Source organism: Lynx canadensis, chromosome D2 (assembly GCF_007474595.2).
Source record: "Lynx canadensis isolate LIC74 chromosome D2, mLynCan4.pri.v2, whole genome shotgun sequence".
NCBI classification, from domain to species: domain Eukaryota; kingdom Metazoa; phylum Chordata; class Mammalia; order Carnivora; family Felidae; genus Lynx; species Lynx canadensis.
In genome coordinates this window covers 56,229,573-56,241,744 of record NC_044313.2, presented here as the reverse complement: position 1 = coordinate 56,241,744, position 12,172 = coordinate 56,229,573, and the positions used below count along the sequence as shown (strand labels likewise).

Sequence of the window (12,172 nt, the reverse complement as noted above, 5' to 3'; positions counted from 1 at the left end):
TACAGGATTCGTGTTAAAATGTAGGTCACCCAGCCCACCCCGGGATGTCACCTTTAAACCTCTAGAGTGGGCTCCATGAATCTGTATGTATACAGAAGCAGCCCATGGCAGCTGTCCCCATCACCACCGGCGACACCTTAAATGACCAGGCAGATATTAGCCTCTGATAATTTTCCTCCTTTTCAAGAAACAGGGCAGGCCCCACTGTGGTTCCAACCGGTGTGAGCCAGAGGCCAGCAGGAGGAGGAGCAGGGGCTCCATGTTCTCCCCGTCTCCTTCCCCAAGTCCTCAGTGGGAAGGGTCACCTAGAGTTGTGATGAAACCGGCCCCACCTCCCAACACCTGTGTCACGCCCTCAGCCTTAGCTCCAGCTTCTCGAAAACAAGGGAACTCCTAATTCAAAAGCAGCACGGCGGAGGGGCAAGCTGAATGCCTCCGTGCTACTGAACACTTAGAAACCCTGGACTTAGAAAGGTCTGTGGCTTGGTTTCTGCATCTGTAACGCGGGGATATTAACATCACCCCTCTCACAAAGTCAGCGTGAGGATTAAATGGCACAACGCCTGCAACGACGAGCCGGCAACCCGGCCTGGTGTGTGACAAGAGCAAGCTGCACGAGTCAGAGAGGAATGTCAAAGACACAGGGGCAGGAGGCTACCGCTGCTCTGCTGGCCAGGGCTGGCATTCCCAAGGGGCTCAGGCTGAAAGGCCTAGAAGAGGTCAGGAATGCAGCGCTTGGCCTGCCTGAGGGAGGCTGAAGCCGAGAGCCCCGCGGAAAGCGGGGGTTTTGAAGGACTACCTTCAGAGAAAGGCTGGACTAGGGATAAGACCCGCTTTTTCATAATTAGAAGGCTGCTTTGTCTTTGCCTGGGCACTGAATTAAAAAAAAGAAAACAGGGGCACCTGGGTGGCTCAGTCGGTTAAGCACCAGCTCGTGGTCTCGGCTCCGGTCTTGATCTCAGGGTAGTGAGTTCAGGCCCCACGTTGGGCTCTGAGCCGGGCGCGGAGCCTACTTTAAAAAAACCAAAAACAACAACAAACAAATCACCCCCCTGAGATTTGGAAACCACAGGTGGGTGTAGGGTTTGAATATTCAGTTCCCTAGAGGCCCCGACACCCCTTGGGCTGAGAAAGATGTGTTTCTAACCCAGCGGCAGGCAGGCATCTGCTGCAAGCAAACACAACCCTCTGGAGCACACACCCTCAGTCCAGGGTCATGCAGGCCAGGCTCCATCAGGCAGGAGTATAGGGTCCCAAATTATATCAGATCCACCCAGAACAACCCACTGTGAGCTAGAGTCAACAGGAGCAGGAGATGTGGGCCGCTGAGAACTCCCTGTGTAAAGGTAGTACAAAAGATGAAAAAAGACAAGTATAGTCAAATGATTAAAGAAATAAAAAAAGAGATTAAACACATAAAACAGAAATAAGATATTATTCCCTTAAGTCAGATTTTTTTAAAAGAAAAGGTAAAAGATTTATCAGATCTGAAGAGAAACCAGAGTATATGAAATCAGGTTTTTTAAAGAACCAAACAGAACTTTGAAAATAAAGTAGGTAGCCTTAAAAATTAAAACTCAATGAGGGGTTCGAGAGCAGACTAAACACAGATGGACAGCAAATAGTGAACCAGCAGACAGATCTCAAAATGTAGCAGAGAGAGGCAGAGAAAGGAAATATACTAGTGCAACGGACGGACGCACAGAATGGAAGCCCCAAGAGGAAGTGCAGGCAAAGAGACCCCGAGGGATAGGGGGCAGACACACACCCTGAGCTAATGACTTGGGACTTCTGTGAAATGAACACAGATGGGAATCCGCAGGCAGAAAGTACCAAAGACCACAGAAAGGTGGTCTCAGACACCGGTGCCCGGCACACAGCGGGCCCCGGGCAACGCTGGCTCCTTCCTCTGCAGCTCGTGCTGGGCACTCCTTCCCGCCAGCTCTGTCAGGCCTCTGTCCCAGCCGGCCATGCCCTCCCTTCCCACACTCTGCCGGGCCTTTCCAAGCCCCGTTCCTTGGCAATGAGGATCAGTTTTTAAAAGTCATCCCCAAAGGCCTGGGATTCTCTCCCCTGGAGAGAAGTGGGGTGCAGGGCATCGAGGCCCGCCAGTCTACTGGCCAGAGGGAACAGTGAGGTCAGACAGAGGCCCCCAGGGGTTCAAGGACCCAGGAAGCCCAGATGTGCATGAGGCCTTTACCAAGAGAAAGAACTAACCTGAGGACACAAGGAGTGGATGGAGAGGAAAGCCTGAGTTCCTGACTCTGCACAAGCTCAATCGAAAATGCTGAGGAGAGGTGAGGGGCTGGAGAAAAGTGGCTTCAACTCAAGCTGAGGGGCAGACCAGGGGCCAGAGGGAAAGGAACCCACTTCTCGGAGGATGAAGAGGCCTGCAGTGGGGAGACAAGGGCTGGGAACCCCAGCTCAGGTTGCAGGAGGAGGGCAGCCACAGGCGCCTGGCGGAGCGTGTGTGGAGCTTTCCAGGGTGACCTACCCGAGTAAGGTGAGAACCTGTAACTGAGCTCTCCCAGCCGGGTCTCTACTGGGACCTTCCACTCTGCAGAGAGACACCTGCGGCTTCTGAGCAGCCATCCTAGGGCTGCACCCCGGACCTGCGCGTGCGGAGGTAGGGAGCGGAACTCAGCAGAAGGGAGAAGCCGGAGAAGCCCATTCCACACCCAAGGGCTTACACAAGGAGCTACCTCCGTAACTCTCATCTGTTTTGGGGAAGGGGGTGGTCCTCTCCCTAAAATCTATCTTCGCTACTTAAAAGAGTAATATGTGTATCACAGAATGTTCTGAAAATGCACAATAGTATTTTCTAACATCCATTTTGTGTCTCGTTTTATTTCCTTTCAATTTTTTCCAGTGTACACACATTTAACATAACTGGTATCTGTCTGTACCGTTTGGGATCCTTGCTTTTTTCCAAGTCATCTTATACGGAAAGATTTGCCAGTCTTCATTCAAGCACGTAATGAAATTTCATGCACCACTTTTAACAGCTACATAAATTGCATTGTACAGCTGTAACAAAATTTATTAAAGTGATTACCCGCTGCTGGTTTTTTAGGCTGTTTCAGGTTGTTTGCTGTTTTACATGAGAACCACACTGGGTTCCTTCACGCATCTTTCAAGACCCACTTCCATTCCCACCTCTTGCAGAAAGCCTTCCTGGATGCCTTCAACACCTGGCAACATCTCCCACCTGTGAACTCCAACCACCTGCGGTGTGTGTCTGACCAGGGCCAGCATGGAGCCCTTGTGTCACTCACTGCTCTCTGTCCCACAGTGGTGGGCTGGGACTCCACGACTCTACTGCACAGAACCCTCGGGAGCCCCCCAGCACCCTGCACACGGCGGATGATCAGTACATACGGACAGCTTAGACCCCAGACCCCTCAGACCGCAGGAGCCCAATGAGCTCCACTTGCTGAAGGGCCTGGGTTGCAGGTGCCCACAGTGGCCTGGTCTGACATTTTGCTTCTTCACTGGGCACCAAAAAGGTAATAAACCAGCCTCCCTCAGTCTGCCCTAACTTTAAAGACACAGTCATCTCCCCGTGAAAGTCTGGAGCTCCAGTCAAGACAGCCAAGGCTGAAAGGTTCGACTCCCCTCCCAAGATGACTAAAGCTTTACAGCGTGCACAACGCCGGGGACCAGCAACTGCCCAGGTCCCCACCCCAACACAGCATGGCAGGGAAAGTTCCCGGGCTCTGGGGTCGGACACTCAGGGTTTCAATCCCAGTACCATAGCAGCCAGGCAGGGCAGCTGACGCCTGCCTCGGGGTTTTCAACGGACACGGCGCCGGGCAGTGCAAAGGGGCTGGTCACAGCACACCCCACTCTAGACGCCCTGTGCACCGCACCCCTGCAGGGCGGCCACTCTTCACAGAAATCCACACCTGGCCTGCACAGAGAACTGCATTTGCAGTCTCTGGTCCACAGACATTTAAGTCAAGACTCCATGTGGCCTTCCAGGCTCCCCAGCTGCAGGGCACCGTCCCCCCGGCTCCTCCATGCCACGGGGGCAACTCTGTGGTGCTGCCATGCATGAGATCCCAGCGCTGCCTGGGACATCAGCCTCCCGAAGTCCTTTCGCTAACAACACCGACTCCAGGAAGTCAGAATTTTGTCCTCCTGCCTCTGCCACCCCTCCATCCTTGCTCCCATGACGCATCTGGAAGAGGCTGAGCTGCACGCGTGTCCCTCTCCCCGGCAGCATTTTAAGGCAGGGGTAGGTTATTCACTGCAGAGACGTGCTGATTTGCACCGAACTCCCCATCTGAAGACAGCGTGAAGACACCCAGCTTGGTGGCCGGCTGACAGCTGCAGGAGGCGTGTTTGTGGCCGAGAGGGACTTAGGCCCCGCCCCTAGCCCTCAGAGACTCACTGAACTACCCGAAGGCAACACCTTACAGACCCCCCATTCCCCTGAACTCCCTTGACGAGGTGGGCACAGTTAACACCCCCGTTACATCCATGAAGAAAACCAGCTTAAATCAGAGGTTAAGCAGCCTGCTGGGGTATCAGGCTATTTGGTGGCAGAGTGGGGATTCCAATCCAGCCCATATGACAGGTGGCGAGTCTTGAACACCAGGCTAAGTACAACCGCCTTAGAGGCCAGCACAGCAATCCAGGCTGCTTTTCCTGAGGGCCTATGGCCGTCAGCTCACCAGCTGAAGCCTCCCCCAGAATCTTGCCTCCAAAACCGACGACAACTCGCAAGACCGTCTGCCACAGATGATGCCTCTCCCCCTTCAGCTCAGTTTAGCAAATGCTATGTGCACACAAGGCGTCTGGCACGGCTCTGGCTCTTGGGGCACAGGGGCAAAAGTCCCTGCCCTCTAGGGACACTGCATGACTGCTACAGAGGAGGAAGGGAGCCAGGGGTGGATAGTGTAGGGCTGAGGGCTTCCTGAAAGAGGCAGTGACCTAGCTCACCTTGAAGGCCGAGTGACCCTCCACTTTCCGGGCTACCACGCCCTGTCCGGGAGCCTCAGACACGCCGGACCAAAGGCTGCGCACAGAAATACTCTATCTTCCCAGTCCCTGGGCTGTTGGTCAGCCAATAACCTCCATGGAAACACTCCTTGGAGAGACACAGACACGCATGGGCACAGATAGCCCGACCTACCTGTGAATTCGTCTCTGGGTGCCAAAGACCCAACTCAAATCCCACTCTGTGTATGCAGTGATCCCCAAGGCAGGAGTGTGCTCCCCTCCTCTGGGTTCTCACAACATGTCAGTGGCTCTAAGGGGGCACACACATGCCAGCGGGAGACACACACACATACACACACATGCACACAATCCTTGTACACGCGAATAGGCAATAAATATCTGAATTCAATCACATAGGACGGTTTGCTTAGATGCTTGAAGTCTTGGCATAACCGTCTGGCCTAAAATGCCATGACCAAGTCAAAGCAAAAAATACATAAGACACAACCGAGGTAAAACGGTGGCGTGAAAAAGGGCCTGCAGGCTGAGGGACCTGGGAAAAGCCCACTTTGCCTTCGACCCTCATGTCCTCATCTGAAGACCAAGGCTGGTCATGCTTGGCGAGTGCCCGCTCTATCACAAGGCCACTGTGCAGAGTCAATACGGCACCACTCATAAGGCACCTGCACAGGGCCTGGTACACGGGGCTACTCAGCAGTGCCAGCTATTGTCACCTGGGTCAAGGGCACATAACACACTCAGAGTCAGCGGCAGTGCAAGGGCAGGCAGATCGGCTCCCAGCAAGCGGGAGCCCTCACGTAGTGTTTTTCAAACCTCTTTGTCCACGGCCATGATAAGTCTCGCACTGCAGCCTGGTATACACAAACTGAACAACGACCGCAATGAGATTCCCTGGCACGCTTCTCCTCGTGACGAGGGCGCGCACGGACATGGTCTCTTTGCTCTTCTCTTTCGATTTCATATCTAAATTGATTTCGCACACCGCCTACAGGGTGCCCTCACTCACCCAGGGTATCAGAGCCGCTCTCCACGGTCTCGTTGACCTTCCTTGCAACTCTGGCCACGGCCTCACCCATCTTCTTCAGCATGCAGGCGAGGGGGTCCTGCTGCCGGCCACCAGGCCGGTCTGCTGCTCACAAGGGGGCCTGTGCCTGGGGAAGACACAGGGCCATGAAGCGCCCGCCCCCCACCCCCACCCCCCAGCCAGGGACCCATCCCTGAATCCACCCTCCCGTGGGACCCAGGCTGCAGGAAGCCTGCAGGGAAGGGCCCAGGCCACTCACTTCCTCCCGAGAGGCCCAGAGACCAGGCCACACGCAGCTCGGCCTTCGGAGCAGCCGATGTGCCCATCAGAGGGTGGATCCACACGTGTGACCTCACCGGACACAGGGCAAGCGCCTGAAACAGTGGCCAGACGGGTGTGAGGACGCAGGTATGTGCTGCCTGTGACTCACTTAACAGGCGGAGCAGAGGGGAGGAGGCGGAGCACAGCTCTGGGCTGGTGCCCTGTCCACAACCACCAGGACAGGTCCCCTAGCTCCCAGTTCACCTCACCCGGTACCTCTGCGGGGTCCCTCTTGCCTGCTGGGGAGTGGGGACACAGAGGCAACTGCAGCCGGTCTGACCAGTCAGAGCTCAGTCTGCTTGGTCTGTGGCCTCTAAGAATTCCCTTCCCACCTGTCAACATGGAGGGAAGGCTACGGTTTTATACGGCTTTAGCCAGCAGACCTGATGATCAGCCTGGTGCAGAGTTTATCCGCCAGAGCCAGAAGGAAAAAGAGGGGGTGGGGTGAGGAAACAAGAGAAGGGAAATTGGATCACTGGGGGAGAAAAGGCTTAAAGAAGGTTGTGGAACACAATCAAAATTCTTAGGTGGCAAAGACATGAAGGAGCAAACTAGACAGGTCTCCAACTCCCTGTTTATTACAGAGAAGGAAACTGAGGCACAGAGAGGGACCAGATGACCTGGCCAAGGTCAAAGAGAGTAAATGGCAACGATCTGGCCAGCCCAGCTCCACATCCAGTGCTCACCTCTTTACAAAAGTTGCCCCCAACACTGGCAGCAGCACCCCAGGGACAGAATGAACTTGGGGCCAAGGTCAGTGCCCATTCCCAGCTTCAAAGACAGCTAGGTTGCTCAATGAACTTGCCCTGAGGGTCAGAGGCAGAAGCATGTGAGGACAGAGAGAAGGAGGTGAGGGTAGTGCTCGGAGTTGCTAACAGAGACCATGAAAAAGGCCCTATGTGCTCAGCTACACAGGAAGGGCAGGCAAGGCTGAGCTGGGGCTGACCAAGCCCCCCTTCCACTGAGTGACAGGGGTGAATTCCATGTACGGGTGCATCTCACCAAGGAGGCTGACACTGAAGGTTTGAGACACACAGTGCAGCGGAAAAAGACCGTTTTTTGAAGACAGGTCTAGTGCCCAACTCTGCCATTTATTAGTTCAGAAGCCCTGGGAAAGATTCCTAACTACTCTCAGCTGTAGTTTCTTCATCTGAGAAGGGGATCTTAGTAACACCCACCTCACTGGATTCATATGAGGACTGAACAGAAATACATACATCTTTCCTGGGCCCAGGGCCCAGGACATGTAGGTCTGAACAACTTATAAAGAGGATAAAACAGTACACATGCAGACATGACACTGGCCTCTAATCCCAGTTTCATACCCATGTGACTTTGAACAAACAACTCAGTGGAACTCATCTTTGAGGAATGACTAGAATCTCCCTCTCCACCTCCAGGAAGTCCTCCCTGATTGCCTCGGCCCTCAGTGCTTTCTCCTCCCTCTGAGTTTCAGCAGCACTTAAGGTCTTAGCACAAGCCACTTGGGTTGTTTATGAGCATTTTACAGTATACATATTTGTCTCCCCAGTCAGCCTGTGTGCAGCTTGAGACAGGGAGCAGATCTACACTGTGCTCTCCCCCTGCATTTTATACCACATGCTGAATACAGATGCCTAGTTAGTATCCTTCGGTGGTGATGATGATGATCAACAGCCACCATTTGGGTTTCAGATCTACATACAAGACAAGCCAGTGGATTCTTATAATAAATCTAAGGCACTGTCTAAATGAGAAGGGTCCTATAGTCAAATGCCTACAAGTGCTAGGTAGGCAACTTGCATAAGGTGGGCCAGGGTGGGACAGTGGGGAATAGTGGTGACTATGGCAGACTAAACCCAACACCTCCACCATGCTGCCCTTAGGACCATCCCTTAAGCCTGAGTCATAGCAATGTCGTCGGGGTCTCGGCGACTTACTCTAACCCCTATGAATGGGAAAACTGAGGGTCCCAGAAGGGAGGTAAATGACCTAATGCAAACAGAAACCTAGGCCTCCTAATCCCAGCCTAGGAGTCTTCCTACTGTTCCACGTTCCTTCCTTGCCCTATCTCCAGTATTTGTCATCAATAATCACAAACATGTATTGAGCATCCACTAAGGTATCGGGCATAAGAATGAAGAGGACAGAAATACAGGATATAGCTCTGACTTGTCATTTTCATGGAGAGCTTTCTAGGAAACATACCGAGGCAATCCTGGCCACACGGCACAAGGGCAAGAGAAGGTAGATCTCTAAGCCGCCCAGGGTCTGTGCTAGCCCTGAGTGGGATTCCCTAGGCTGATTTACTTTCAACCAGGCCCTATACTTACAATTCTACTAGCTGTCACCAGGTAAGGTGGGAACAGGGCGGGGGTGCCGTAGGCCATTGAGCCCACTGATGAAAACCAGTCAAATTAAAAACCTCACCCCTGGTGGCAAGCTAAGACACTCTATGGTGTGGGTCAGAGAATGGGCATCAAAGCAGGAACAGGAGTGACCTGCAAAGTCTGGGAGGCAGAGCAGGTAACTAGGAGGAAGGGCCCCGTACAATCCAGAGGATGCTCTGGGTAGCACAGATGTACCCTAGACCTCCAAGAAGTTCCTGCTGCCTAAAACCGCCACCCTCACTAACTGGCCAGGAAACCCCCTTCCCCTCACCTCCCCTCCCTCTCAAGGGAGAATTCCTTCATAAAGTCCAGCTGATTGTCCCTCTCCCAGGTCAGACGACAAAGGCTTGTCCCTCTGGCACAGAAAGGACTGTGAAATAGGAACCTGGCAGGGCCAGGTATGGCATAAGGCCCAAGATGGGAGCAAGGGGTCCAGACTGAGGGAAGACCAGATGGGATGATGGGAGCCTGTACTGGGTCCCTAAAAGGGCACTGCAAGGTTGTCCTGCTCCCTTTAGATCCAACCCAATACTAGTCCTCTTTGACAAAAAAAAAAAAAAAAAAAAAAAGGGAAGATATATTTAGCATATAACAACCCCCAAAAGGAGGTAGAGATAAAAATAAAGTTGCTCCTGTTTTCTGTTTTTGAGAAAAATAGGAAACTTTCTGGGTCACATAAGTGGCACAGAGAGCTATGGACCTACTTCTAACTGAATGCAAAGGGCCCTAGGCATGGCTGCCCCCAGGGTATCAGGGCCCCTGTCTATATAAACAACATGAGTCAGCCAAAATCTGCATGTCAGCACCATTCTGGCCACCAAATCTCTTGCAATCCTACAAAAGAAATGTTATGCTGGCCAGTGGAAGCAATCAGCATGCGAGGGAGCCCTCCTGGAACCAGAACCCACCTACAGGACCCCAGGATAGCCCCACAAGGTCAAGTCTGGGCTCCTTGAGGCATCTAGCCAACCCCACAGGCAGAGGTGATGGTAGAAGGAAGTCAGAGTGTCCCCAAGGGACTGCCTCTGCTGAGGGAAGCCTTAGCTGATTTCAAGGCAAGTGCTCCAAATCGTGGAGACCCTGGAGCACAGGGTCCAAAGCCATACTCGCTGCTGCTACCCCAACAACACATTCCTCTCCATACACCCCCACCTCCCCTTTCCTCAGAGTGTGCATCATAGTCTGAGGAAATGTTTAAATCCAGCAAATATCTTCTGGGCACCTCCTAAAAGGCCCACACAGGGGGGAGTCAAGTTACAGAGACAGGGCATGGGCCAGAATGAGCCTCCCCTGACTAGGAGAAACTTAGTGACAAAAGGAAGAATGAGCCAGATGCCGGCAGGGCCATGATGCCAGGCCCAAGGAGCATGTGTGCCCTCTGCATGAAGGGGAGAGAGCAATGGTCTGAGCAAAGGGACCCAGAGAGATGAGAGAAAGAGGGGAACAGGTAGCCAATTTGTCTGTCCCCAGACTGCTGGGGGAGGGAGCTGTAGGACCTCCTAGAACTCTGTTGTCGGTTTTTCTGCAGTGAGCTAGGGAAAGATTTTTGAGGACAGCCTAAGACCAGAGTTTGGAAAGTTATCAGTGTTTGTGAGCAGCCGCATTTGTAAAACGGAAATTCCACCTCCCTTGCTGGGTTTTGAAAAGTAAATGAGATATAACTTTCTAGAAAGGTCTTTGCAAACCTTAAGCACTTCCCACACTGATGCATGACGAGTCGGTGATTGAACAAGTACAGACGGTAAGTTAGGATATAATAAACTGAATGCCAGAAAAGTTGTCTTCCTTTGTGGGAGCTGGCAACAGGCCCTCCTGGATCTATAACCGAGCTTCACCCGGAGACAAGGCTGGAGGAGGGAGGATTTTTGCTTAAACCCTGACTGCAGCCCGCTGCTGGGGCTCCTGTCATCACCAGTGAGAATACTACCTTATCTGGAGCCCCGAGATCCCTGCAAAGGAGCTGCTGCGACACCCCTTCCGCACCAGCTGCTCCTATATTTAGTTACTGGTGTGGTCACTTGGGAACTTTAGAGCCTGGCAGCCGCTCCAAAGGGCAACTCGAGCCTCTTGAGCCATGTGTGCAAGCTTCCCCACCGCTGGCTCCTGCGGGTCCTTCCGGCCACGCCAAGCGGGGGAGCAGGTGGGAAGGTGAGAGGCTGAGGGCTGGATGGTATCCAAATAGCCCCAAAAGCCCTCGAGACCTGGACAGGGTTGACCCACTTTTCTACCCAAGGGAAAGCAGTCCGCTGGGGCATGAGCGGGACGGGCCGGCGCCTGGTTTTGAGCCTCGGGGTTCGAAGCGCCGTGCGCGCTCTGCTCCGGGCACCTAGGCACCCTGGGACGGCGTCTCCAAGGTGTGTGCGCCGGGACCAGGCCAGGGTCCCCCGCGCCTGGCACAAGGGGAACGCCTCACTCGTCTACCCCACCCCCCGGCGCCTGCAGCCAATGGCTCCTCGTCGCCGGCCCCCGGCTCGCGCGGCAGGCGGGGACTGGGAGAATAAAGCAGGCAGTGGGGGAACGCTGATGCTAGCCGAGGGCCGAGGACTCCCGCGCTGCCCGGAGGCCAGGAAGCATGCTCCGAGGCAGGCGTCTGCAGGCCCTCAGAACGGAAGCAAGCCCAGAAAACGCTGCTTCAGGAACGAAATACACAACAGCTTCTACCGGCAAGGGCGCCTCCCGCGGGGACCAAGGCCCGGCACCGCTTCCCCCGGCTCCCTATTCCCTGCCACCGCTGCGCCCACTCCCGCGAGCCAACCGGGGTCCAGCAGCAGTTTGCAAACAGGAGCCGGCACGTCGCCGGGCCCCTTGGCACTGCAGAAGCCGCAGCTGATGCACCGCTGCTCTTTCCACCCGGTGACCTGGGGGAGGGGTGAGGACGCTGCAGAAACGGGGGCACTTCTCTCCCTCTCGCCCCCAGCCCTCCAGCGCTCAGCCTCAGACTACATTTACTTTGCGGGGCACGAAGCGTGGGGACCCGTTCTGGGCCGCTCTCTGCTCCACTTACAGCGACAATGCCTCCTAGCGCCCTGCGCAGCGCAGTCACGCTCCCTCGGCCGCCGGCGGCGCCCCATGCAACAGCGGCGCGCTGGAGCGGGCGGGGCGCGGAGCGCGGGACCGCGGGCTCTGCGCGCACGACCGCTCGGCCAATCGCCGCGCGGGCATAGATGCCGGGGCGGGAGCAGGCCGCGGGCCCGGGCCGCGCGCAGCCAATCAGTGAGCCGGTCCTCACGCTGCGCCCAGGAGCGGCGCGCGCGGAAAAGCGGCCCGCGCGCTCTCGTCCGCAGGGTGGATCCGCTTTGTGTGCGGCTTCTGGAGGGAAAACAACGAACGTGGGTGTAGACGGTTCGAACGTGTCGCACAGACCCCGAAATCAATAAATAGGACTCCAGATTCTTCTCGACAGAATAGAGTTGAATTAGCCAGATCAGGGGCACTTTGAGAAACGTGAAGATGGGGGGGATAGAAAACTTTTCATGTGATGACTTCAGCTGCC

The 12,172-nt window shown here is 54.7% G+C and overlaps 1 protein-coding gene across 3 annotated transcripts in view; it reads right to left on the bottom strand.

The window, feature by feature from the left end:
• LRRC20 (leucine rich repeat containing 20) overlaps positions 1-11,738 on the bottom strand; it is an 86,001-nt gene extending 74,263 nt beyond the window's left edge. For 2 of the 3 annotated variants that reach the window (XM_030335060.1, XM_030335063.1), the window contains exons 1-2: positions 11,684-11,738; positions 5,972-6,116 (exon numbers count right to left, since the gene is read on the bottom strand). In XM_030335060.1, coding sequence (XP_030190920.1) covers positions 5,972-6,053 — 82 coding nt within the window. In that variant the 5' untranslated portion in view covers positions 6,054-6,116; positions 11,684-11,738. Of the gene's footprint in view, positions 1-5,971; positions 6,117-11,683 lie in introns of those variants that run through there. The other variant, XM_030335064.1, reaches the window with a different exon arrangement.
• Between the last annotated feature and the right edge of the window lie 434 nt (positions 11,739-12,172).